This window comes from Dipodomys spectabilis, unplaced genomic scaffold (genome assembly GCF_019054845.1).
Source record: "Dipodomys spectabilis isolate Male_0828 unplaced genomic scaffold, ASM1905484v1 ptg000235l, whole genome shotgun sequence".
NCBI lineage: Eukaryota > Metazoa > Chordata > Mammalia > Rodentia > Heteromyidae > Dipodomys > Dipodomys spectabilis.
This window is the reverse complement of record NW_024870912.1, coordinates 3,741,001-3,767,026: the sequence shown is the minus strand read 5'-3', so window position 1 is coordinate 3,767,026 and position 26,026 is coordinate 3,741,001. Positions and strand designations below refer to the sequence as shown.

General features: G+C 37.4%; 1 protein-coding gene across 4 annotated transcripts in view; it reads right to left on the bottom strand.

Moving 5' to 3' along the window:
* Ptprm (protein tyrosine phosphatase receptor type M) overlaps positions 1 to 26,026 on the bottom strand; it is an 845,793-nt gene that overhangs the window by 333,890 nt on the left and 485,877 nt on the right. For all 4 annotated transcript variants that reach the window (XM_042699184.1, XM_042699185.1, XM_042699186.1 and 1 more), the window contains exons 9-11: positions 23,921 to 24,030; positions 16,147 to 16,348; positions 8,577 to 8,679 (exon numbers count right to left, since the gene is read on the bottom strand). In XM_042699184.1, coding sequence (XP_042555118.1) covers positions 8,577 to 8,679; positions 16,147 to 16,348; positions 23,921 to 24,030 — 415 coding nt within the window. The remainder of the gene's footprint in view (positions 1 to 8,576; positions 8,680 to 16,146; positions 16,349 to 23,920; positions 24,031 to 26,026) is intronic.

Genomic DNA, 26,026 nt, shown 5'->3' with positions numbered 1-26,026 from the left:
CTTGTCTCTGTCCTAATCACTACTACAGAGGCCCAAATCTCACAGTGGTTTCCCTCTCGTCTACTTCCACTGCATCACCAGTGAGTACTGAACGAAAAGTGATCCTAACTCAGCTTCACAAGAAAATCTGGTTTCATTCTTGTGTGGGAAAGCTCAGGATCCAGGATATTTGGTAATCTGTAATGGTCACAAAATTATTCAGAGAAAGATGGATATGAAAGTAAGTTTACGGAAGTGGAGCTGTAGCTCAAGTGGTAGAGCACTAGCCTTGAGCTGAAGAGCTGAGGGACAATGCTCAGGCCCAGAGTTCAAGCCCCAATACCAACCAAAAAAAAAAAAAAGAAAGAAAGAAAGAAAGAAAGTTTACACAGCTCCAGAAAATATGTTCTTTCCCTGTATCACTGTAGCTCAGTTTAAAAGTTAGGTCACCCACATGGCCTAATAAGCTGAAGAATCATTTGATTATTGGTAGGAATGTAAACTAGTACAGTCACTATGACAAAGAACCCGAAGTTCCAAAGAAAGCTAGAAATAGAGCTCCCATAAATCCAGATATCTTCTTATAGGCATAAACCTGAAGAAATAAAAATCAGCATATAATAGAGATACCTGCATAGTATATCAATTTACAATAGCCAAGTTATGAAATCAGCCATCAGCCTCTAGCTCTGTCCTCTAGGCTGATTCTCAGATGAATGGACAGTGAAAATGCACATGCGTACATGCACGCGTACACACACACACACACACACACACACACACACACAGATATTATTCAGCCCTAAAAAGAACAAAAATAAGAACAAAATGATGTTGCCTGTTAGAGGTCATTATGTTAAACAGCAAAAAAAGATGAGCTGAGAGTAAAGGATGGATTTCTAGGTGAGGGAGAGAGTATAGGCAGAGGTGAAAGCTTAGAGACCAAAGATGGCAGGAAGTTAGATATGATCAAATAATAATGTATGCAAAGACAGACATACCGCAGTGAAACCCATTCATTTGTTCCATTAATATGCATTAATTTTAAGTTTAAAATTTAATTTTAAAATTTAAAATTTAATTTTAAAAAGTAAATACTGTAGGAGGAGAGACTGATTTCATCTACTGAAAAGCACTTCATATGACAGCTCAGGAGGGAGAGGCAGGAATATTGCAAGTTCAAGGCCAGCCTGGGCTAAAAAATTATAATGGACTAATTTAAAAATAAAGTTATTTTCAAATTTATATTACAGAATCTTTAGAAAATTCTTTTAATGGAGGAGAGGTACTAGGTTTAACCCAAAGCCTCGTGCTTGCTAGGCTGACATACTACCACTTGAGCTTGCCTCAAGCCCTGTTTTTTCCTGGTTCCTGTCTAGATATGTGTCTGAACTGAGATATGCTTATCTTATGTTTCCCCTTGTTACTGGGATCACAAGTATGCAACACTGTATCCATCTTTCCTCTGTGAAGATAAAGTCCCATAGACTTTTCTGCCAATTCTGGCCTGGAGTTGCAATCCTCAGTTCCATGCCACTGCAGACAGCTATGGCTTAAGAAAGGTTCCTGCAAGCCTTTCTGTTCAAGGCTGGCTTAGAACCCAACCCTCTCATTCTCAGCATTCTAAGTAACTAGGTTTGTAAGTGTGAGCAACTGATGGCTGGCTTTCAGAATCTTTAGATATTAAAGTCAATTTTGTATGATGAGATTTTCCACTAAAGGATATAAATTCTCAAAATAATGTTATCATTCATTCTGGCAAGAAAACATTATAGAAAAGTATACTTCATTGTGAGTAAATAACAAGAGATGAACACTATTTTCAAGTCACTATTTAACTGATTCCTTTTAACCAGAATCAAACTCTTCAAATTAGAGGGAGATTTTTAGGATCTGAGGAATAAATTATAATATAAGCACAGGTCCAAATGGACCTACAGTGGTAGATGAGTCACAAATATCTCTTTCTTTTAAGGAAATGGAAGAGGAATTCGATTCTTCGAGGATGAGTACAGCACTCGGCTCCCTGCATTATAAATATGACATGTCTCGCTGGCTGTTTGTAAATATGTCACATTGTAAATTTTACTGTTGCTAAATAATCTTTCATAGTAGTCACATACAGAAGATCAGTTTCTTTTGCTTTCTGGCTAAGTTTATTCAGCTGAGCTGATAATACGCATGATTAGGTGATCATTCAGATATCACCAGGAAGATACTTAAAGAGTGTTGAACTTTCTTCAGGAGTCGGGAGAGAGTTCACTACTTTTCAATAAGGTCAGTTCTTAAGAGTAAGGGCCGGAATTCAATTCCCAATGCCCTCTCTGCAATTCTTGAAGGCTTGTAAATATATAAACAGATAGGTAGCCATAGGAATGAGGTTGTTTAGGAATACTATTTATAGTTTTGCTGATGGTAGAAATTGTCAAATGTATAATTAAGTTTCCATTAAAATTAGATTTTTCATGATATCAGATTTGAGAAGACAAATATGGAACAGCTAGGGGGATTGATATGTAAAGAGAAACAAGACAAATGACTATCGGTAAGGACTGAAGGGAGCCACAGCAAGGACAAATAGTCACATTTAAGCAATTGTATCTTATGTTCAAAGTACATTTGACATGTTTAAAGACACTAGCTCATTTAACCTGGAGAAGAAGCTCATGAGTTTGGCAGCCTAAATGGCTCCTTATATAAAAAAGGTAACTGGATGTTCAAGAAGAATCAATAGAACCAAAGTCTCTTCCTTTGGACTTAGAGACGAATCAAATTGGTGCTACAATTTAAGGTTTCTTTTGTTTGTTTGTTTGTTTTTCCAATATCTGGTTCACACTTCATAACATCCATGTTCTAAACCATAATCAATTATATGCAAACAGTTATATTGCAATTTCTTTCTATTTTTTTTGTATGTGTCAGCTTGAACTCAGGGCCTCCGTGCTGTACCTGAGCCTCTTTGTTCTCAAGGCTAGTGTTCTACCACTTGAGCCACAATGCCACTTCCAATTTTTAAGTAGTTAATTGGAGATAAGAGTCTCAAAGGGACTTTTCTTCCTGGGCTGGCTTTGAACTGCCATCCTCAGATCTCAGCCTCCTGAATAGCTAGGATTACAGGTGTGAGCCACCAGTGCCTAGCTATTTTGCAATTTCTAATACAGGAAACTTCTTAAAACACAATACATGCTTATCTCCTATCACTCACAATAATGATATTTTCCTTATTAAACTTCCTATCTAACACAGATTCAATGATCACTCCTGTACTGAGTTCTCTTAACTAGAAATGGCAATCGGGTGATCAGTTGGGGACATGCAGATAAGCTGATGGCCTACTGAAGAAATGATCTCATTTCCCATTTGGTGCTAGGATCAAGTCAAATAGAAAATATATAGCACATTTTCTGAAAATAAATACAACTCCTTCACTGCCTAGTTTTCTTCAATACATATGCAACACACACACACACAAACACACACACACACAAGCAAAATCACAGAGCATTTTTGTTAGCACAAGGAAAGCAAAGAGCTTATGTAAAACTAGTAATTTATTTAGAGTTGCTCTCTGACAGGGTTCCCTCTGATGGACTGTATCTACATAGAACGAACCATGGAGAGAAGGAGAAACGAAGTCACCTCAATGAGTAAAAGAATATTAAGGTATTTCCCTGTCTTATTAAAGGAAAAAAGTTGAAATAAATCATAGACATTAAACTTCTAACTTAGTTTACTGGTTAGAATGACGGAATTTATGTTCTTGTTGGCCACATCAAGATTGAGATAATGTTATGTGACAAAGCTGATGTGATGATCATTAAAAAGACAATAATTATTTGCAGTGAGAACTGAGTGCAATTTCAGGAATCTGCCTTAAACAAGCTGAGTATTTGCATGGAATCAATATACAAGCACCTCACCTAGTGAAATGTGTAAATGAAGTACCAACACCAATGAATTTCCAACCCCAGTGAATGTGGATCAAACAAAATCAAATCAATTGAGAGAACAAGCTTTAGAAATCATACAATGACAGTCTTTTTGAACACATAATGCTGTGCAAAATTCAAGAAAGCAAACAGATGTTCAAATCCCTTTCCCTTCTTTCTTCTAGTGTTTGTCTTATCATTTGGGAGAGACTTTCTTGTATTGCAGTTTGATTACATGAGCATTTTGCAAACTTCCAGATGTGTTCAAATGTTTTAATCTACATTATGGCTTTATAATTTAGGTCCATAAGATCCTCTAATCAGAGTGCTCATTTCTCTAAACATTAAATGAAACTAAGAATTGTAATATACCTCATTCATTTTGAGAGGATGATGGATTTTTCCCCCAAACTCATCTTCTCTATATATTGGCCTTCCATCTCTTCAATACATAATTATGTTGTGATATGTAATAAATCTCTTGAAGAGAACATACACTCTTCTGCTCAAAAGAAGATGAAAGAGAACAAAAAACGTTGACAGTTAAGGTTGAGTTAATTTTCTCTCTCTTATTTATACCATGATAATTTGCTCACTTTAAGATAGCCATCTGCCTGGCACTGGTGGCTCACACCTGTAATCCTAGCTACTCAGAAGGCTAAGATCTGAGTATTGCAGTTTGAAGCCAACCCAGGCAGATAAATTCATGAGACTCTTAACTCCAATTAGCCAACAAAGATCTACAAGTGAAAGTATGATTTAAGCGGTCGAGTTCCAGACAAGAAGTGAGGCCCTGACTTCAAGCTCCAGTATTGGTACATTTGGTGTACACACACACACACACACACACACACACACACAAACACACACACACACACACAACAGGTAGACAGGTCTTCTTCCTACTGAGGTGGTATGGTGGTATCCATAGTGGCTTTCCCTGTAATGCGTACTGAATAGTTTCTCAGGAGTGCCAATCCTGATTCTAGCAATCTGAATTATGGACAGATAACAAGTATATTAATCTCAATATGCTAGAGCTGTGTGTTCAAGAAGCAGCAATATAGTTGGAATGCAAAGTGGTCCTGGAAATTTCAATTAATGAGGTAATATTTAACCAAAGAAGTGTTGCAATGGTCTTGGAAGGCAGGGTGTTATAATAATTGTATATTAGTGTGTACAATGGGACCCAATTTCAGCTGACTTCAGAAATGATTTTGCCATGGTGAAATGAAGTAAAAGTAGATGTCATCCAGGTAGCTTGGACTCTGATAAACATTACAATCTTCTGTTTTCCTTCTTTTTTTTTATAGAAACAAGAATAGAACATCTGAGGACATTTGTAAGTTAACTAACTAGTAAGGTCCTAAAGCCGCTTCAAACAACAAAGTTTATAAAACTAAATAATAAGCCAGGCCCAAAGAAACATAGGTCCCATGGTTTCCCTTATTTTCAATATCTAGTATATGTCTGAGTCAAGCAGAAAAGGTCAGATAAGGTGATGTTAGGGAAATGAACCCTAAGATATGTATTCAAATGTTTTTTTTTCTTTCATGCGATTGTTTCTAACACATTTATAAGATTATTTCTTTGTTGCTTTGTTAGCCCCTCCCCCACAGTATAACCCCTGCTTTCACTGTATTTGATGTTGGTATAATTTGTGGAGGGGAAGGGGAAAAACAAATTGTTTAAATAGGGATACAGGTGGACCCATTGCAACAATGAGATGTACAAGTTGCTATGTCGAAAATGAACTTTACAACTTTGGGGGGGGGGAGCGAGGAGGATTGGGGGGAGCCGGGGGGGGGGGAGGATGGGAAGGGATGGGAAGGGGAAACAAAGGAGGAGCCTACAATGCTTGATAAGAAATGTACTCATTACCTTGCCCATGTAATTGTAACCCCTCTGTACAGTACTTTCACAATTAAAAAAAAAAAGAATGTCTTACCAAGGCATAGCAGAAAATCTGAATGGTAGTTTGCAAGGCACTGGATACTTTAAAAAGACAGAAAGAGATTGCCCAAAGAGAAATTCCTTCAAAACATAGACATGGTAAAGTCTAATAGACATGGATAGAATCTGAGTAAAAGGATTTGAGGATAAAATACAACAAAAAAATTTAAATATGTAAAAAGAACACAAGAGAACAGAGAGTAACTGGCTACTTTTTTATTTTTTCAGTCCTGGGACTTGACCTCAGGGCATGGTCACTGTCCCTTAGCTCTTTTACTCAAGGCTAGCACTCTACCACTTGAGACACAGCACCACTTCTGGCTTTTTCTGTTTATGTGGTACTGAGGAATCAAACCTAGGGCTTCATGCATGCTAGGCAAGCACTCTACCACTGAGCCACCTTCCCAGCCCATAACTGGCTACTTTTAAAAACTGATTAGGACTTCTGCTTCTTTCAGCTGGGAGTCGGTAATACCAGGTGACCTTCAACCTTTCTGATTGTTATTGCAATTCTTCACAATAAAAGTCCTCCCACCACTGTACCAATCATGGCTGTTATCTATCACTGAATCTGGGTAATCATTAACATGTTTCCAAAAAATACTGTTCCCAAGGCTCTGGTCAATGTATAAATTTTTATTTAATGTACAATGAACTTTTTTTTTTTTTTTGGGTCCGGTCATGGGGCCTGGGCACTCTCCCTCAGCTCTTCAGCTCAAGGCTAGCACTCTACCACTTGAGTCACAGTGCTACTTCCGGGTTTTTTCTTTTTGCTTATCTGGTGCTGAAGAACCCAGGGCCTCAGGCATGCAAGGCAAGTGCTCTACCACTGAGCCACTTTCCCAGCCCCTACAATGAACTTTTTGAAATGAAAAAAACTCTGACCCCAGGGTATAGACACAACTGTTTTGTAGTCAGGACTGAGGAATGTGTGCAATGGATCATACAGCTTAGTGCAAGCATTCAACAAGCACAGATCTACACAGGCAGCCACACGAGTAGCAAGCACATCATTCTTTTCAGTAGTAATGCCATCTCAAACCCAGATAGTGCAGCTCTGCCTTCTTTCATAGTTCTTACAAACTGCATCTATGACAGCAAATTCGAATGCTTACAAAAGGTATCATGTTGCATAGTTAAACAGTAAATTCACAGAATTCTGTGAATTTACAGATAAAAATTCCCATGATTCTACCCTAACCTGATGCTACTTGGTGTTATGAGCTTACACTTGCATATATGTTATTAACTGGAAAAAGCCCAACTGTTTGTCCTATGTCATTGCAGAGAAAATGTGATGCAATATAGTTCTAAAAGGAACCATGGACCAACTGTACACAGCCTGGGCTATGAATGGAAAAGTTACCTGGTGCTATTCGCAATAATAGATTATGTGGAAGAGAATCCATTCTGATGACAAAAGTAAAATATTGAAATATCTGTGAAACAAGTAGAAATTTCATTTTCTCAGGTTAATAAGCTTTTGACAAGCATATACTCAGGATTATTCTGCCATTCTTTTGCTCCTTTCTAGGAAGAATAATTTAATTTATGCATTCACTATAAAAGTTACACTTTATAATTCTTAGTTATGTAAATCATAATAGAATGAGAAATTGGGCCTAGATATTGGTAATAAACTTAAATCTGTTCAAATAAAGACTTTACAATACTCTTTACAAGCATTTGTTCCTCTTTAGAAAACAAGTATCAGCCAGATATAGTGGTGTGTGACCATAATCCAGACTATGGGAAGGTAGAATTAGGAGGTTATAGTTCAAGGCTAGCCTAGACACACATTTTAGAGGGACTCTATGTGAAAAGCATACTAAAATTAAAAGGACTAATGCTGTGGATCAAGTTGTATAACACTGGGCTACAAAGTGCTATGCCCTGAGATTAATTCTCAATACCACCTAAACCCTTCTCTGCAAAAAAAAAAAAAAAAAGAAAAAAAAATAGTAAAAATTTCTTTGGTAGTTTGGTTCATTCCTGTAATCTTAATTACTTAAAAGATCAGTAGGATCATGGTTTAAGTCAAAAAATGTTTTTGAGACCCCACCTAGACCAATAAAGAGAATGTAGTGGTGCACACCTATAATCTTAGCTATATTCGGTAGTATAAAAGAAAATCATGGTCCTGGGCTGGCTTAAGTAAAAAGCGAGACCCTATCTCAAAAATAATCATAGCAAAGAGCTGGAGGCATGACTCAAGTGGTTGAGTCCTTGCCTTGCAAGCACAAATCCCTGAGCTCAAATCTCAATATGGCTAATAAATAAATAAATAAATACATAATAAAAATAAAGAATTCTAGAATCAAATAAAAAATTATGAGAATAATCCTAAATTAAATATTCAATTGAGTAGCCAGTTTCTGAAGTTGAATGATATAAAAATCTAAGTAAACATATTAAAAGGTCCACTTTAAAAGAGAGAGAATGGAGGGGAAGAGAAAGGAGCTCAAGACCAAAATGTTGTCTGCCTTTAGGCAAATGAACTGCGGCAAGCAAACACCAGTGGGAAGTAAAGACCTCCTCTACAAACCAGTGTTTTTTCCTTTAGCTTCCAAAGAACAACTCACTTTAATCAGAACAACACAGGACTGTACATGCAGATTGAAGTTTGTAGCAAATCCCTAGGAAAAATATTGGAGAAATCAACACCATTTTTTCTTTCTTCTCTCTAGAGCCAGCCTACCCTCCCCTGCTCCATACCTGACAGGTGCGCCTCTGCTCTGTGCAGGTTTCAGCAGGACTGTCACTGTGTTGTCTGTTTGATTTAAAGGTGTCTCAAGTTCATAAGCTGGCATAGACGGTGCTAGGAAAAAAAGCATTAGATGGTAGACACATTATTTATGGCTTATCTTTGTAATTTACTCTTTTACAAAAAAAAAATCAGTAAGTTTTTAATACTCTTACTTTAAACTGCAGCTATTAACTGACCACAAGCGAGGTTGATGAGTATTGTCTACACAGAAAAATGAGAAGCTGCTAAAATTAGCACATACTGAGTTGCCTTCTCTGATCCTGAGTTGAAACTGGGGCACATCGGAGGTCTTAGTGAAGTTCTGGTTTGTGATTGGGATCCTGGCTAAATGGATGTAGTCTGCTGTCAAAAACATTTATCAAGCTGGAAATCTGTAACTGGTGCACTGTAGTATAAACATGTGATAGCCACTAAAAGATTTAAACACATGCTTAAGTTTGGAAATAATCAATAGGACCATAAAACTGAACTTTACTGTTTTTCTATCAAAGTCAAGGTTTCTCACATATCAAAGAACCCTCCTGGGCCAGGCACCAGTGGCTTATGCCTCTAATTCTAGCAACTCAGATCTGAGATCTGAGGATCACGGTTCAAAGCCAGTTAGGGCAGGAAAGACCATGGGACTCTTACCTCTAATTAACCACCAGAAAACCAGAAGTAGCTTGTGGCTCTGGCAGAGGGTTATCCTTGAGGGAAAAAGCTCAGTTACAGTGCTCAAGCCCTGAGTTCAAGCCCTACGACCACCATGACTACCATCCACAAGAACCCTCCTAGAGTTTAAGGAAAGCGGTGGAGGCCACAGGGACTTACTGGAGCTGGTAATAACCAGACACACATGGGAACTGAAGAATGATCTTTTGGATGTGTTTCATTTAAATCAGTGTAATAACCTCAGAACCATCAGAGTTAGGCAGAAGATGAGAAACTATTCTCCACAGATATGCAGTTCAAAGTAACAGAGACACAAAAAGAGCATTACAAGCAAATAGAATTTCACAAATATTAGTTCTCTTCCCAAAGTGAAAGCAATTTCCAGGCCATTTGCTGACATTCTTTCTTCTCACCATACGTACCAGCTCTTTTCAGTAATTATGCCCCACTCTGGACAAGACAAATCACCATGTGGATCTGTGATGTGTCTTTGAGGGGGAGGCACTGTTTTCTATACCCACAGAAAGAGGTGCTCTGATGGAGAAGCTGGAAACTGTTTCTTTCTCCAAAAAATAGTTCTTTTTAATGACATATACAAATGCTTTTATGTAACAGACATACTTTGTTACTCAGTCTTGCTAGGCAAATTCTTTTTTTAAATATATTTTTATTGTAAAGATACTATACAGAGGGGTTATAGTTATATGAGCAAGGTAATGAGTACATTTCCTATGGAGCATTGTTACCCCCTCCTGTTTTCCCCCATCCCCTCTTCTCCCCACCTACCCAATTCCTCCCTCCCCCACCTCGAAGTTGTAAAGTTCATTTTCAACACAGTGTCTTGTACATCTTGTTACAAAGGGTCAATCCTTATCCTTGTTTCATCATTTTGTTATTTCCCTTCCCCTCCCCAAGTTAGAAAAATGTATATTTACAATTCAGGACACTGGAATCAAATATAGTGAAAACGGGTTATACCATGGGGGAAGAACATACAAAAGAAACAAAAAAAATCATATAGCACATTATAAGAACACTAAAAACAACAGCAACCAAGATAAAACTTTTTATGTCCCTATCTTGAGGTTCACTTCTCTTAGCATCTTCTTATATGGTCATATGTACATAGCTTTTGAACTTTTCTGCTTGTCCTAGACATATACTAGTTATTGCAAATAAGGGAAATCATGGGACCTATGTTTCTTTGGGTCTGGCTTACTCCACTTAATATAATTTTTTCCAAGTCTTTCCATTTCCTAACAAATGGGGCCATGTCATTCTTTCTGACATTTCATTTTCTTGATCCATTCATCTACTGAGGGGCATCTGGGTTTGTTCCATATCTTAGCTATGGTGAATAATGCTGCAATAAACATAGTTGTGCTGGTAGCTTTAGTATGGCCTTGTTTGTGATAGTTTGGTTAAACACCCCAAAGTGGGATTGCTGGGTCATAGGGGAGCGCTATGTGGAATTTTTGAGGATCCTCCATACTGCTTTTCAAAGTGGTTGAGCAAGTTTACACTCCCACCAACAATGCAGTAGTTTTTCCTCTTGGCCATATCCCCTGCAGCATCTGTTGTTATTATAGCCATTCTAACTGGGGTGAGGTGGAATCTCAATGTTGTTTTGATTTACATTTCTTTTATGGCTAGATAAGTTGAGCATTTCATGTGTCTATTGGCCATTCTTATTTCCTCTTCAGAGAAGTTTCTCTTTAAGTCTTTAGCCCACTTATTCAGGTTGTTGTTTCTTTGAGGATTCGTTTTTAGAGGATTCAATTTTTTGAATTCTAAATGTATTTTAGATATGATATCCTTGTCTTTTGTATAGCTAATGAAGATCTTCTCCTAATCTGTGGGCTTTCTATTGATCTTGCTAGCTATGTCCTTTGCTGTGCAGAAGCTCTGAAGTTTCATGCAATCCAATTTTCTTTGATTTGAAATCCGAATTTCTTTGATTTGTTGTGTTTCTAGTTCTTTATTAAGAAAATTTCGGCCTGTGCCTAGGAGACCTAGAGTTGCTCCTAGCCCTTCCTGTAACATTGTCAGGGTGTCTGCCTTTTTGCTTTTTTTGTGGGGGGGGTCCAGTCATGGGGCCTGAACTCTGGGCCTGGGCGCTGTCCTTCAGCTCTTCAGCTCAAGGCTAGGGCTCCAGCCCTTGAGCCATAAGGCCACTTCCGGCTTTTTTCTTTTTGCTTATGTGGTGCTGGGGAACCAAAACCAGGGCCTCAAAGGCAAGGGTTCTACCACTGAGCCACCTTCCCAGCCCCAGGGTGTCTGCTTTTATCTCAAGGTCTTTGATCCATTTGGAGTTGATTCTGGTGTAGGGTGATACATAAGGATCTAGCTTTAGTTTTCCACATATGTTTAACCAATTTTGCCAGCACCATTTACAGAAGAGGCTGTCTTCCCTCCATACTATTTTTTAAAGCTCCCTTATTGAAGATTAGATGGCTATAGGTCTGTAGGTTCATTTCTGGGTCTTCAGTTCTATTCCACTGGTCCTCAGGTCTGTTCTTATGCAGTACCAAGGTATTTTGATTACCATGGCTTTGTAGTAGTTTGAAATTTGGTAGTGATATTCCTCCAGCACTGTTTTTTTTTTTCTGCTAAGGATTGTTTTTGCTATTCTGGGTCTTTTATTGTTCCATATGAATTTTGTGATTGCTTCTTCTATTTCATTGAAGAAAGTAGTTGGGATATTTATAGGTATTGCATTGAATTTTTATATGGCCTTTGGCAGTATTGCCATTTTCACTATGATAATCCTCTCAATCCAGGAGCATGGGAGGTTTTTCCACTTCCTTAGTTCTGCTTTAATTTCCTTTTTCACCTAACCAATTTTTTCCATTCAAAATTAATTCCAAATCATAACACATAATTATTCCTTGGATGTGAGACCAACTCCTTCTCTCAGATCCATGAAAATAGAATGTAAATCTCATGAACTGAAACTATTTTGTTTTCTTTGTACCAAATGAAGTCTGACTGTTTTCCCAATCTGGCCCTTATTTCCTGAGCATCATTAATCCTCTTTGTTCAGCTTCCTGAGTAACAGGGACTTGTGCCTGGCAACTTTTTAATATTGAAATTAAATATCTTCTCTTGATGAGCCTACACAGGCTAACTGAAATGTCAAGTTTCCTTGCTTTTGGATGGCGTTATCTGAATCCCAAATATTAATAGTGGTCAGATTCACTTTGCTTGGAATATTTAACTAATAAATATGAGCAAAGTGAATACTTTTTGGTAAAAGATTATCTTCATTAAAATGATTACTGAAATATGTTTTCCATTAGAAAAATATTTAAAAATTACTTAGAAGCATACAAACTAGCACATACTTCTTAAGTCCCAAGACAAATTGATGTATCAGTTAAAATCTTAATATCTTGGAAAGTATCATAATACTTTCACAATAAGTAATATATTAGCTTTATTGAGATCAGAGATGAAGTACGTCAATAATCAGAGCTAAACCCCAGATCTCCTGACTTCACATCCAGTGGTTTTTCTGATTATTCATCTGTACAACTTCAACATTTCTAACCCACAAGGATCGTTCCTTTCCTGCTCTCTATTATTCGCAGAACCAAATGCTTCACACTGGCTATCAAATATGCATCAAATCTTCAGTCAAATTTGTGCTGAAAAGCATAGTCTTCCAATGAATACGCATGATTTATAATTAGTTAAAAAGAAACATTTCAAAATCTCCTCCCTCACAACCTAGCAGACCACTAATAATAGTCTACTTGTGGACATTTCTTCTCTTCTATACTTTTATAAAGCTAGGAAATAAATTAAGCAGAATATTGCTGTTGTAACAGTGAATGGTATCTCTCTTCACTCTCCTCCAGCTCTTCCTATCCATTTATGGTTTGGATATGAAATGCCTCCAAAGGTTCCTGTGTTGAAGGATTGGTTACCAGCTAATAGTGCAAATGAGAGGTGGGTGGATCATATGGGGATGAATGGGCCATCAGGAAGTAGGGCCTAGCTAGAGGAAGTAATCATAGGAATATGCCTTTTAAGGATATGCCTTGTCCCAGAACCATCTCTCTCTGCTTCTCAGCCAAAGTGATGAGAGTGGCTTGGCTCCACTGGGTGTTCTCTCCATGGTGTTCCATCTTTTCAGGCCCAAATTAACAGGGCCAATCAATCATGGACTGAAACTCAGAAACCTTAGCCGAAATAAATGCATCTTCCTTTAAGTTGTTCTTTCTCAGGTATTTTGTAACAGTGATGGAGACAATAGACTAAGACAACTCCTCACAAAACAGAAAACAGTTAAAGTTAAAACTAAAATACTGCAAGGTGCCAGTGACTCACACCTACAATCCTAGTTAATCAGGAGGTTGAGCTCTGAGGATCATGATTCAAAGCCAGCCCGGGAAAGAAAGTCTATAACACTCTTAGTTTCAATTAACCACTAATACCCTTCCAAAAAGACCCCCCAAAAAAGAACCCCCAAATTAGAGCTGTGGCACAAGTGGTAGAGGGCCAGCCTTTAGATAAAAAGCTAAAGGATAGTGCCTAGACTCTGATATTAAGCCAGTACCCCTGCAAATACAAAAAACAAAAGACAAAAATGAAAAAAATGTGTATATACACCATATTTTCTTGATCCATTCATCTACTGAGGGGCATCTGGGTTGATTCCATATCTTAGTTATGGTAAATAATGCTGCAATAAACATAGTTGTGCTGGTAGCTTTAGTATGGTCTTGTTTGTGATCATTTGGGTAAATACCCCAAAGCAGGATTGCTGGGTCATAGGGAGCTCTATGTGGGGTCGTTGGAGGAACCTCCATACTACTTTCCAAAGTGGCTGAACAAGTTTACACTCCCACCAACAATGCAGTAGAGTCCCCTTCTGTCCACATTCCTCCAGAAATAATGACATTGCCCCATTTGTTAGGAAATGGAAAGACTTGGAAAAAATTATACTAAGTGAAGTAAGCCAGGTCCAAAGAATCATAGGTCCCATGGTTTCCCTTATTTGCAATAACTAGTATATGTCTGAGACAAGCAGAAAGGTCAGATAAGTTGATGTTAGGTGAAATGAACCCCAAGATAAGGGCTCAAATGTTTTTTTCTTTCTTGCTATTGTTTCTAACATATTTATAAGATGATTTCTTTGTTGCTTTGTATGTCCCTGCCCCATGGTATAACCCCTGTTTTCACTGTATTTGATGTTGGTATAATTTGTGGAGGGGAAGGGAAAAAACAAATTGTTTAAATAGGGATACAGGTGGACCCATTGCAACAATGAGATGTACAAGATGTTATATCGAAAACGAACTTGACAACTTTGGTGGGGGGGGGCGCGGGGGGTGGAGGGGGGTATATGGGAAGGGATGGTAAGGGGAAACAAAGGAGGAGGCAACAATGCTTGACAAATGTACTCATTACTTTGCTCATGTAATTGTAACCCCTCTGTACGGTATTTTCACAATAAAAAAATTAAAAAAAAAACAAAAACAAAAAAACATGGTGCTGGGAAGGTGGCTCAGTGGTAGAGCGCTTGCCTTGCATGCATGAGGCCCTGGGTTCGATTCCTCAGCACCACATGAGCAGAAAATGCTAGAAGTGGCGCTGTGGCTCAAGTGGTAGAGTGCTAGCCTTGAGCTGAAGAGCTGAGGGACAGTGCCCAGGCCCAGAGTTGAGGCCCCATGACCAACAAAGAAAAAGAAAAAGAAAAAAAACATGCACACACACAAAAATACCAACCAACCAAAAAAACAGACAAAATAACCCTTAAATATTTCCATATTCCCATCCAAAGGATGGAGGAAAAATTTAAAAAGGAAAAAAGAAAAACAAATCTGTTTATTGTGGTTACATATATACCATACCAGATGGCAACTTCATTTCCTCCAGTCCGAAGTACAAAGACATTTTATGCACAGTTGAACATTCCCAGAAATATTTCCCAAATTATATCTTTTGTTGGATGATATAACTGAGTCTCTTTCCAGCAGAAAGCTGGGGCCCCTAAGTGCCTGGTGCTATCCTGTATGCAGTAGCCACTCTCTGCAAATGGAAAATTATTAACAGTGAAGGTTCCAAGGCAGGCTGCTCTTCTGCTGAGCTCATGGCTCAAGCATGACACATGTTTTACAAACATTCTGCTCTGCTGTCTTGAGATTGCAAAGGGGATCAGAGTGCTTTAAGGGAACTTTCTGCCTCATATCTAAGTCTTCCAGGGAAGTCTATTACAGTGGTCCTTGTCCTAACACAGGATGGATGACCTTAGACATCCAGAGGTATGTGTGTATAATTAAGATGTGTTATGCAGCCAGGGGCCAGCGGCTCATGCCTATAATCCTAGCTACTCAGGAGACTGAGATCTAAGGATCGTGGTTCAAAGCCAGCCCAGGCAGGAAAGTCCATGAGACTCTTATCTCCAATAAAAACCACTAGAAAACCAGAAGTGGCACTGTGGCTCAAGCGGTAGAGCGCTCGCCTTGAGCTGAAGAGCTGAGGAACAGTGCCCAAGCCCAGAGTTCAAGCCCCATGACCGACCAAAAAAAAAAAAAAGATGTGCTATGCAAGCTTGGCTTTGGGGAAGGGGTAATGAAGCTGATCCCTTAGCTTTATGTTTAAGGCTGGTGTTCCATTAGTTGAACCACACATTTACTTTTGGCTTTTTACGGGTTAACTAAGAGATAAGAGTCTCATGGATTTTCTGCTGATTGGCTTTGAACTCTAATTCTTGCATCTCAGCCTCCTGAGTAATTAGGATTAGAGGCATGGACTACTGGTGCTTGACTCAAGCTTGGTATTTGTGACATCAGGAATGTAAAAGTACAATATTTCTGCTTCTGAGGAAAAAAAAGCATAATTAATGAATGTATATAATACCTGATATTTTGGTTGTGAACTGGTTTGTTGCAGGAGGTCCAAAGCCCTTTGCTGTGCTTGCCTGGATGGTAAAGGAATATGTGGTTCCCGGATACAGTCCAAAAAACAGAAAGTGAGTTTCGTTTCCTAGTTTTGAAACTCTTCCACTTTGATTGGATAAATCTATTTCTGGATCAAATGAACTGACTGCTTTGTAGACAATCTGCAAAAAGAATAAGGATGTGATGAAATCCCTGTAGCGGATGAACTTAGGCTGCATCTTTATCCACTATGGCCTTCTGCACTGTCAGACCCAGTGTTATAAACAGTCCTCTAATTCACACTCTTCAAATCCAGAATTCAGAGTGGGAGCAACAGCTCAGGAAAAATTGTGAGGAATTCTCACCTTTATAGACAGAGGAACTTAAAGCCAGTAGATGAGAGAGTGAAGGATGAATTCAGATTTAAGCTGATACCTTGAAGTTCTTTGTTTTCCAAGTGTCCGTTTTATAAAACCACACAACAGCTGGTTTAGAACAAAGTAACAAAACAAGACAACTAGCTCAAACAGATAAAGCTCTGAGAAGCATGAAAGGCTTCCTCTCTAATTTAGTGGCCATGATTTGATTTAACACTGAATAGGATTATTGTCTACTAGTAACAAGGACACATTTAAGTGTTTTCATCACCGTGGGCAAAGATGTCTGCTCTAAAAATAAATCCTACACTCATGCCAGTAGCTCTCAGTATACTGAATCGAGTGCTCATTTGGGGTTATAGTCATTTTTCTTCCTGTACAATATTGTCCAACAGAACTTCCCACTGTGATGAAAGTGTTCTCTTTAGCACTGCTCATTTCAATATGGTATCCACAAGCCATGTGTGACAACAGAGTACTTGAAATGTGGCAATTGAGAACAAGGAAGTAAAAATTTCATTTTAATTTATAAAAATTTAAATCAGTATGCATTACTAGGTACTAGCAAATGCAATTCTAACAATTTTGATTATATTTGTTACATATCCTGTTTTCTTGGGCTGGATAAGTCTGGAATATTTTAAAAATAAATATAACATAGGTGCCTTTAAATTTTCCTTTTTTAAGGGATTTTTTTTTAAAAGAGAATTTAAGGATGAGTTCATCAACTATTCAAGAACATGTACTTCAGGGGTGATTACTAACTTCTACTGGTTGTAATGATATAATTTTTAAATGCAGCATATTCAAAAGTTTTAAATTGCAAAACTGAGCACTTTTCCTGCTTCTAAATAAGTAAACTTACTCATAATTTATGTGCATGAACACTAGCACTGTTATTATACAGAGTGATAATTGACATTCTTTCTTCCTATGTTTATACCATGTCATTATAATTAAGAAGACCTCTCTGAAAGAATATTTAGATTGAACCAACTGAGCTTTGGCAAGGAAATACCTGATGTATACATTAATCATTGGAGTGAATGACACCAGCAGAGTCAGGCTGTTGTTAACCCTATACTAGATTTTTCCACTCAAGGTGAAGGAGTTCAATATGTACAAGACCAGATCTACCTGGGTAGGGAGCTCAGCAATACATCTGTCTGTGCCCTCACTTGCTCTCAGTTCTCCATTCTGGATCCTCCATAGAAAAAGGTAGCTCAAAAGAGCAAGTGTGAAACTAGGCAGTATGATTTCTCCTCAAAGTTTACTCATTGTTTCATTCACTCACACATTCAAAACCTATTTGCTAAGTGCTTCTAGCACTCCTGAGCTGGAGTCTCACCTGGTGATTCAGGCACTGTGCAGCCCCTGGTATGGGAAGGTGACGAGGCAGTCCAACACTTACGAAACTATTTAATTGTAATAAGTGTGAGCACTGCCCACAAGGGCTATGTTTGTTTTCTCATTCATTTTAGTGCCTTGACTGAAACTAAGGGCTCACAAAGGCACATAGAACAAAGTCTGGGCGCCTTTGCTTTCCATTTCACCTGCTTCTCCAGACTAACTTCTGAATAAATTACATTGTATTATATTACCCTCTGTTCTGTGTTCTGTGAGGGACTGAAGACTGATGGCCTCAAGCACTGACAGGTGTTTGCCGAGGCTGCTCTTGTTTGTGCATTTCCACTCTTTCTTGGTTCTCTACTTATTTTGGGTTTGGTTGGTTGTTTTTCCTGCCAGTACTGTGGATTGAATACAAGGCCTTGTGCTCTTGCCTAGCTTTTTCTGCTCAAGTCTGGTGCTTTATCACTTTAGTCACCCCTCTTGGATTTGTCTGATCCCACTAGATTGGACTTAGATCCTCAGATCTCAGCCTCCTGCGTAGCTAGGATTATATGAAATATAAGTAAGAAGGAAAAAAATTTGTTTTGGAAATGTTTTAAAAATATTGCATAGTTAAGTGAGACAAGGATAAAAAGGTGTCTACCTATACCTCAGGCCAGACTCCCAGTTTTTCTTATTTATAGTCTTCCCAAGTCTAGCTTACTAATCACATAGGTCAGCTAATGCTTGCAGCTGAGACTGCTTATATCCTTCATTTGGTGATGAGTCACAGATGCAGTAAAGATCTCTGGCTTAGTCTTAAATCATAATCTAAGTATGTCAGAGGAATCAGAACATTGTGTGTAATTATATCTCCTTTCTGAGGAATGACTGAAGTCTTATTCTTTTTTTATTCCATTTTGATCAGCAAATATTCAGCACTCAGTATATATTTCCTAAAAGGGCTCCTGCGTGGAGCAGGTGTTTACCTGTGCTCATGCAAACCCGTATACCCAGGTAAGCAGAATCCTTGGTCTACTAGTGTAAACTATGAAGCAGAGACTCCTCAACTTCAGGATTGATGAGCTGGAGTTGCCTATGGTCATGAAGCCCAGGACTGGGGATTCTAATCTGTCTTTAGACACAACTCTTGGTAATCTGGTAACAATTATAGATTTTCCCCCATTATCCCTACACAATGCATTCATATGCTAATTAATGTACTTGTAACAATTAAGAATCCTCTTCCTCACCTCTAATTCATGTGTTTGTGTCAGAAAGTTCATGGCTCCATCCCTATCCCCTTCCTCCCCCAAATTACTCACAGAGCCCTAGGTGTCTGAATCCTGAATGAAGTTGAGGCCTAGGGGCAAGCTAACTTCCACAATTCTACAGCTTGTCACAGAGACCACAGGCAGCAAGCAGCTGCTGGCCTGCTGACAATGATGTTCAAGGTACCAGTGTGCATGGCCATACTCAAATCCACAGGCAACACATCCCTTCCAAGTTTGTTTTTCAATTGTTTAATGTTGATTGTCCATTAAGTACTTGGTAGTGGAAAAGGGAGCAGGGAAGCTCCCAGAAGGAATATGTAGGAAGCTTTTACACCTGCACATGATTGCTGAATAATGGTGAGGACATTTTAATGAAGCATCTATAAAGACTATGATACCATATAGGAATCTGAGTGATTGTATGAGATGCCCAAGAAAAAACACCAGGACACAAAAACAAAATTTGAGGAAGAAAGGGAATTAAATTTAGGTGAGATGGAATGAAGCATGCACACATACTGGTTTTGATTTCCAAGTTAAGTGCCTGACATCTTCCAAAATTATCTTTTTCTCCCTTAAGTTTCTATGTCTAAATGGAGAGTTTCATTGACAGTTTAGTTTAGGGAACTAAAATCTTCCAGGAGTTGAGTTGGGGTAATTATAGCCAGCATAACAAACAGGCCTTTAATTGAGATCTCCATAAATAAAAATAAATAATTAAGTTGGATTTCAGAAGTAGAAAGGACATAGGATACATAAAAGGAAAGAAAATTATTGGAATGGAATACTGAAAGAACAGCAGAAGTATGTATATTATAGGAGAAGAGAGGAAGATGCCAGAGGAACACAGAGATAATCACCACAAGTAGGGGGATATGAGAATTCAAAAGACTATTAGATAAAAAGAAAACTTCCTATGTATAGCTCATTGAATTCAAGAGAAAAAAACAGGAGATGAGGTGATAAATATAAATTGGGATTAGAACATAGGAAGTATACAATATTGAAACCAAACTTTTAATTTTGAAACCTTCTTTGCTTATTGTAAAGATGATGTACAGAAGGGTTAAGGTCACATCTCAATCAATGGTAGTCACATCTCAGTCAGTGGTAGTTACATCTCAGTCAGTGGTAGATACATCATAGTAAGTGGTAATTCACTGAGTCCAAGTCACCCAGGCTCAGGATCTTGAGAGCTTCAACACTGGATACACATTGTCCTAATCAACTGAAAAGTCCAGTTCTTTCTAATCTACTCTTCCTAAACAAAACTGAACTGACAACCTGCGTTTGGTATTTAATTTCTTCTTTCCACAGTTAGTTGCCAAAAGCCCAGCTGCTGCTCTCTGCTAGAAAGCAGAGAAACACAGAACCTATTTGTTTTTTTTTCTTTTATTCCAAAATTTATGCAAATCAAGACTTTTTTTGTGTGTTGGTACTGGGGCTTGAACTCAGGGCCTAAACATTGTCTCTTAGCTTTGTTCACTCAAGACTGGTACTCTACTACTTGAGGCATAGATCTACTTCTGTCTTTTGGGTGATTAATTGAAGATAAGATCCTGCCCAGGCTAGCCTTGAACCTTGATCCTCAGATCTCAGCCAGAATTATAGGCATGATCCATCAGTGTTGACCAAACTTTTCTTTTTGTTCTTTCTCTCCTCCCTCCCTTCCTTCCTTCTTCCTTCCTTCCTTCTTTCCTTCCTTCCTTCTTCCCTCCATTACTCCCTCCCTCCTTTCTTTTTTCCTTTCCTTTCCTTTTCTCTTTCTTTCTTTTTTCTTTTTTTAAATTTATTTCTCTCTCTCTCTCTCTCTCTCTTTCTACCTACTGTTGGGTTACTCTTATGCTCAGAAGACTAATTTACTCATTAGGTAACCGAGAGACACACAAGATGCAACATTTGAAGCTGTATCCTGGTGCATTCCTGACTGAAAAACTTCTAGAAATGAGTTTAGTATACAATGTTTAAATTGTGATACTTTCAAATTGCCTACAAAAATATGCTTTTCCAATAAGTCTATGTAGGTACATACTTCTCCATGTTACTGATTAACAATTGATATTATAGAGATTAAAACTTCTTATTTCATTGCTTAATGATCAGTTAGGTTGAGCAGACATATTTCCATATATGTGTATGTGAGATCTTTGCATGCCAGTGCCATTTTTTTTCTGAGTTGTCTCTTCCAATTCTTTGTCCACGTTTTTCCAAATGAGTTGTTTTGTCTTTTACTTATTAAACTGTATTGAGTTTATATTGTAAGCAATTTATCCCAGTCTATTTATATTAAGACTTTCTTCATCAAATCTTTCATCATTCTGCAATAAAATATAGTTTGAGACAAGGTCTCAAACTAGCTAAGCCTGGCCACAAACACTTTTGATCCTCCTGCCTTAGGGTCCCCAGTACAATGATTACAAGCATGCAGAAATATGCCAGACTGCGATTTAAAAATCTTACATAATCAACTCTGTTAGTCTTTTTAAATTAGAAAAAAATATAGAATACACATTTCTATCTACAACAATCTGTTTTTACTTCTGTCTTTCAAATATCATTCAAGTAGGTTACTTGTCCTAAAGAAATTTATTACTGAAGTTCCTTTTTTAACCATGATCATTGATCTGCCATTTTAGGTTTTATCTACATTCATGTGACTCCATGACAGGCTTTACTGTTCCAATGATCCCTGCTTCATTGGAGACAGGGATCTAAGTATAGGGTTTATTCCAGAAGACTGCAGCCCTCCAAAGAGGGAACTCAGTCTAATTTCACATTGATCTTTTGTTCCAACAGGAAGCTGTGTTGATTGCAGACTCTAGCATAGTCCAGGTAAATCAGCACTGGGGTATATCAGCTAATCAAGAGTCCCCTTTTGAGATTCTACTTAGGGCGTACTTTGAGGAACCTGAGGACTCCCTTCCTTCCTACATTTAGAAACCGGATGGGAAAAAAAGAAAGATGAGGAGCCCACAAAACTTGTATTTAATCACTTAAGCTCAATTCACATGTTTGTCATTTGGATCCACAGTAAAATGAGTCTACCTGGTCCACTTATGAATATCTGATTTTTAAAACCTTGATTTATGATACATCCCCACATCATCATGTACCAGCATTTAGATTAGTGTTCAACTGGGAGATTTTGGCTGCTGAGTCAGAGAGATTAATGAGTTCTTCTTTTGAATTATTATTTTCCCTGCTGTTTTCATGGTTAAGTTACTTAACACACAAAGATAAATGTCCAGTGGGATGAGAAAGAAAGAATTTTGCTGTTACTTTCTATCTGTCTAGATAACAGCATGTGACTTTTAGGACAAGTGGGTTTACTGCTTGGATCTTAAAGTGAACTTCAATGATTATGCTGTCAAATAAACAAATCTCAATATAGGTAAGAATCCCCAACACAAGAAACTTGAAAATATCCATAGAACCACCAACGAAGTAAATGATTCTCATCAGTGAGCATCAAAATTGAATTCATTTGATGTGATTCTAAAATTTTAAAAGTTTTAGAAAATGCTGAGTTACGAATTTTCTTAACACTATATAATTTTTTTACAATAAAACAGCCAATGATCATTAACAGCAGTATGAAAATCAACTTTATTCTTTTATCTTTCTTCATCTTGCTATTAATCAATCGGTTTTCTTCTCAATACCAATTTTCCAAAGGTCTCAGGAGATGTCAATGGAAAGCTAGGTGGGTCAGAGGAGGGGTTCATGAGTGATTACTGCTGACAGCTCATCTGCATGGGCTTTTGTCAGGAGTTCTGAAAGGGATTCAGGCAGAGGTTCTACAGGAGGACCTGCCACAATTTTTAGAAACCTTACAACATATAATTTTATTGAATTTGCATTCAAATAAATTCTAGCTTAAAAATGTACCTGCTTGTTTCTATGACAATAGGAACAATGAAACGATGCTCTCACACACATCTGATGATGAATGTCACCCTGTTATTGCTGTTATTTTTTTCCTGGAACAATTCATCAAATTCTTCTTTGCTGTCTGTCACTCAACTGTTTGATTTGCTCAGTCAACAAAACCATGTCAAAGAAGTCTCATGGATGGTTTGTTAATACAAAGAACCCAAAGACATTATTCTATCATCATTCCTGAGACAATTATTACTGACTCTGCTAATTGAATAATCACTATTCTTTTACAATTCAGAAGAAACATATCTCACAGCTAAGAAAGAATAGGATTCAGTGTTTGCTTCCTAATCAGCATGTGTTTCCAAATACTTGCTGTTTTTAATAATGGACACTTTAAAAAAATGTGATACTGGCTTTTAATATAGAATAACATATAATCCAGAATAATCAAACTCATTTCATATGTACACGTTGAGTTTATACATGGCTATTAAAAAGTCATTTAAATTTTTTTTCTTTTTAAAGTTGGGTGCCAGTGGCTCATGCCTATAATCCTAGCTATTTAGGAGCCTGAGATCTGAGCATCATGATTTAAAGCCAGCGCAGGCAGAAAAGCCCATGAAACTCTTACCTTCCAAAAAGCCTGAATGGAAGTGTGCCTTGAATGACACAGCACTGGTCTTGAGAGAAAACACCAAGCAAAAAAAGCAAAATCCAGAACTCAAGTCCTAGTGCGAGCACTCACAAAATTGCTTTTATATAATACCCACAACTACAGAAATCAATAAATGTCTTAGTAGGTATCATGAAATTATGTATTTTTAAAATACTAGACATCCTAGACTATCATTACAAAATGTCATGAAAAGTTACCACCAAATGTATATACTACCTCATATAAAGTGATGACACCATATGTTTGAGTTGGTTCTCTCCACTGAAGAAATATCTTCTCTTCAAAGGTACTTCCTTGGATGGACTCAGTAGGAACAGCACCCGGGACTGAAGAAGGATTAGGAAGAGAATGTCAAAGTTCAGTTTTAATTCTCCATAAGGCTTTGATTGCCCATAGATAACACTCTGATTTATAGCCAATTTAGCTCAGGTGAAGTTCTTTGCTTTCTCATAAAAGAACTGAAGATATGGTACAGTCAGAGTCCACACACACTGCTTGTGGGAGTGTTAAGTAGGTAAGCCACTTTGGAAAATTATCAGGTAGCATTTGATAGAGTTAAAGATGGATGCCTAGACCAAGCTGGACATGATGATACCCCTGTAATGCCAGCAGGCTGAGGCAGGAAGTAGGACCATGAGTTCATCGGTAGCTTAGGCCATATAGTAAAATGCTATCTTGAAAAAAAGAAGATGCATCGAGAATATGACTAACACAATCTTTTAGGTATATTCCTTGCTAAAATTCTTGCACATGGATATCAAGAAACATATATTAAAATGCTAGTATAGTAGTGCATTTAATAACAACAATAAAAAAAAAAACCAAACTGGCAACAAGCCAAAGAATTTAACAAACTGTCTTATAGTCGCATGACAAAAATATTAATAAACTGAAAGTAAATGACAGTTATATAAGTCACTAGGGATATACTTTGTAACCATAATATTGAGTGTTAAATGCATGTCAAAAAGACTATATATAAAAGCTACTTGGAATCTAAAACCAGAAAAACAATGGCTCAAGACAAGCTAAGGCAACACATTTAAAAACACATATATATATGTATTCACACATATGTATGATGTGTGAATATATACATATATACTTATATATTTAATGTATACAGACATCTTTATATATATATATAAATGTATACGTATACATTTATATATATTATTATACATTTATATATATTATTTATGCATTATATATATTATTTATACATTTACATATTATTATACATTTATATATTATTTATACATTATATATATTATTTATACATTATACATTTATATATGTTATTATATATTTATATATGTATATGTATACATTTATATATATACATATATAAAGATGTCTGTATATATTAAATATATATAAATATATGTATACATTTATATATATATACATTTATATATACATATAGAGAGATACATATATATACACATCTCTATATATTATATATGAAAATGATACATCTATTGAAAATGAATAGAAATTAATATAGATTCAACCACAATATGGTTTTTAAAAATCATTAATATTTAGGAAAATTTCATGGAAATTTCTTTATCAATTTTCTACAAAATAAAATTGAACATTATTTTTAAGTATTAATTTTCAGGCCAAGTGCTGATGGTGCATGCCTATAATCTTAGCAACTCAGGAGGCTGAGAGCTGAGGATTGAAGCCAGCGGGCTTCAATAAGAGTCCATGAGACTCTTATCTCCACTTAACCACCAAAAAGCTGGAAGTGAAGCTGTGACTCAAGTAATAGGGTGCTAGTCTTGAGCAAATAAAGTAAGGGACAGTACCCAGGCCCTGAGTTCAAACCCAGTATTGGCAAAAATGTTATTTCCTATAATTTTCTCAATATAGGCTTTGAATTTGCTTAACTTGTACATAATTTAGCAAATTGTCATGTAAGTTTTTATTAAGAGGACCTCTAGGGGGTGGGAAGGTGGCTCAGTGGTAGAGCGCTTGCCTTGCATGCATGAGGCCCTGGGTTCGATTCCTCAGCCCCACATAAGCAGAAAAAGCTGGAAGTGGCGCTGTGGCTCAAAAGGTAGAGTGCTAGCCTTGAGCTGAAGAGCTGAGGGACAGCACCCAGGCCCAGAGTTGAGGCCCCACGACCGACAAAAAAAAAAAAAAGAAAAGAAAAGAAAAGAAAGGAAAGGACCTCTATAACATACATAAACTCCAGGGCGGAGGATAAAAAGATTGGATGGCACATAGAGTGATCCAAAAATTATTGCAGAAGACTCAAATGTCCTGATTTCTAAACCTGTAACAGCTGGACATGGTTATGCATGCCTGTAATCT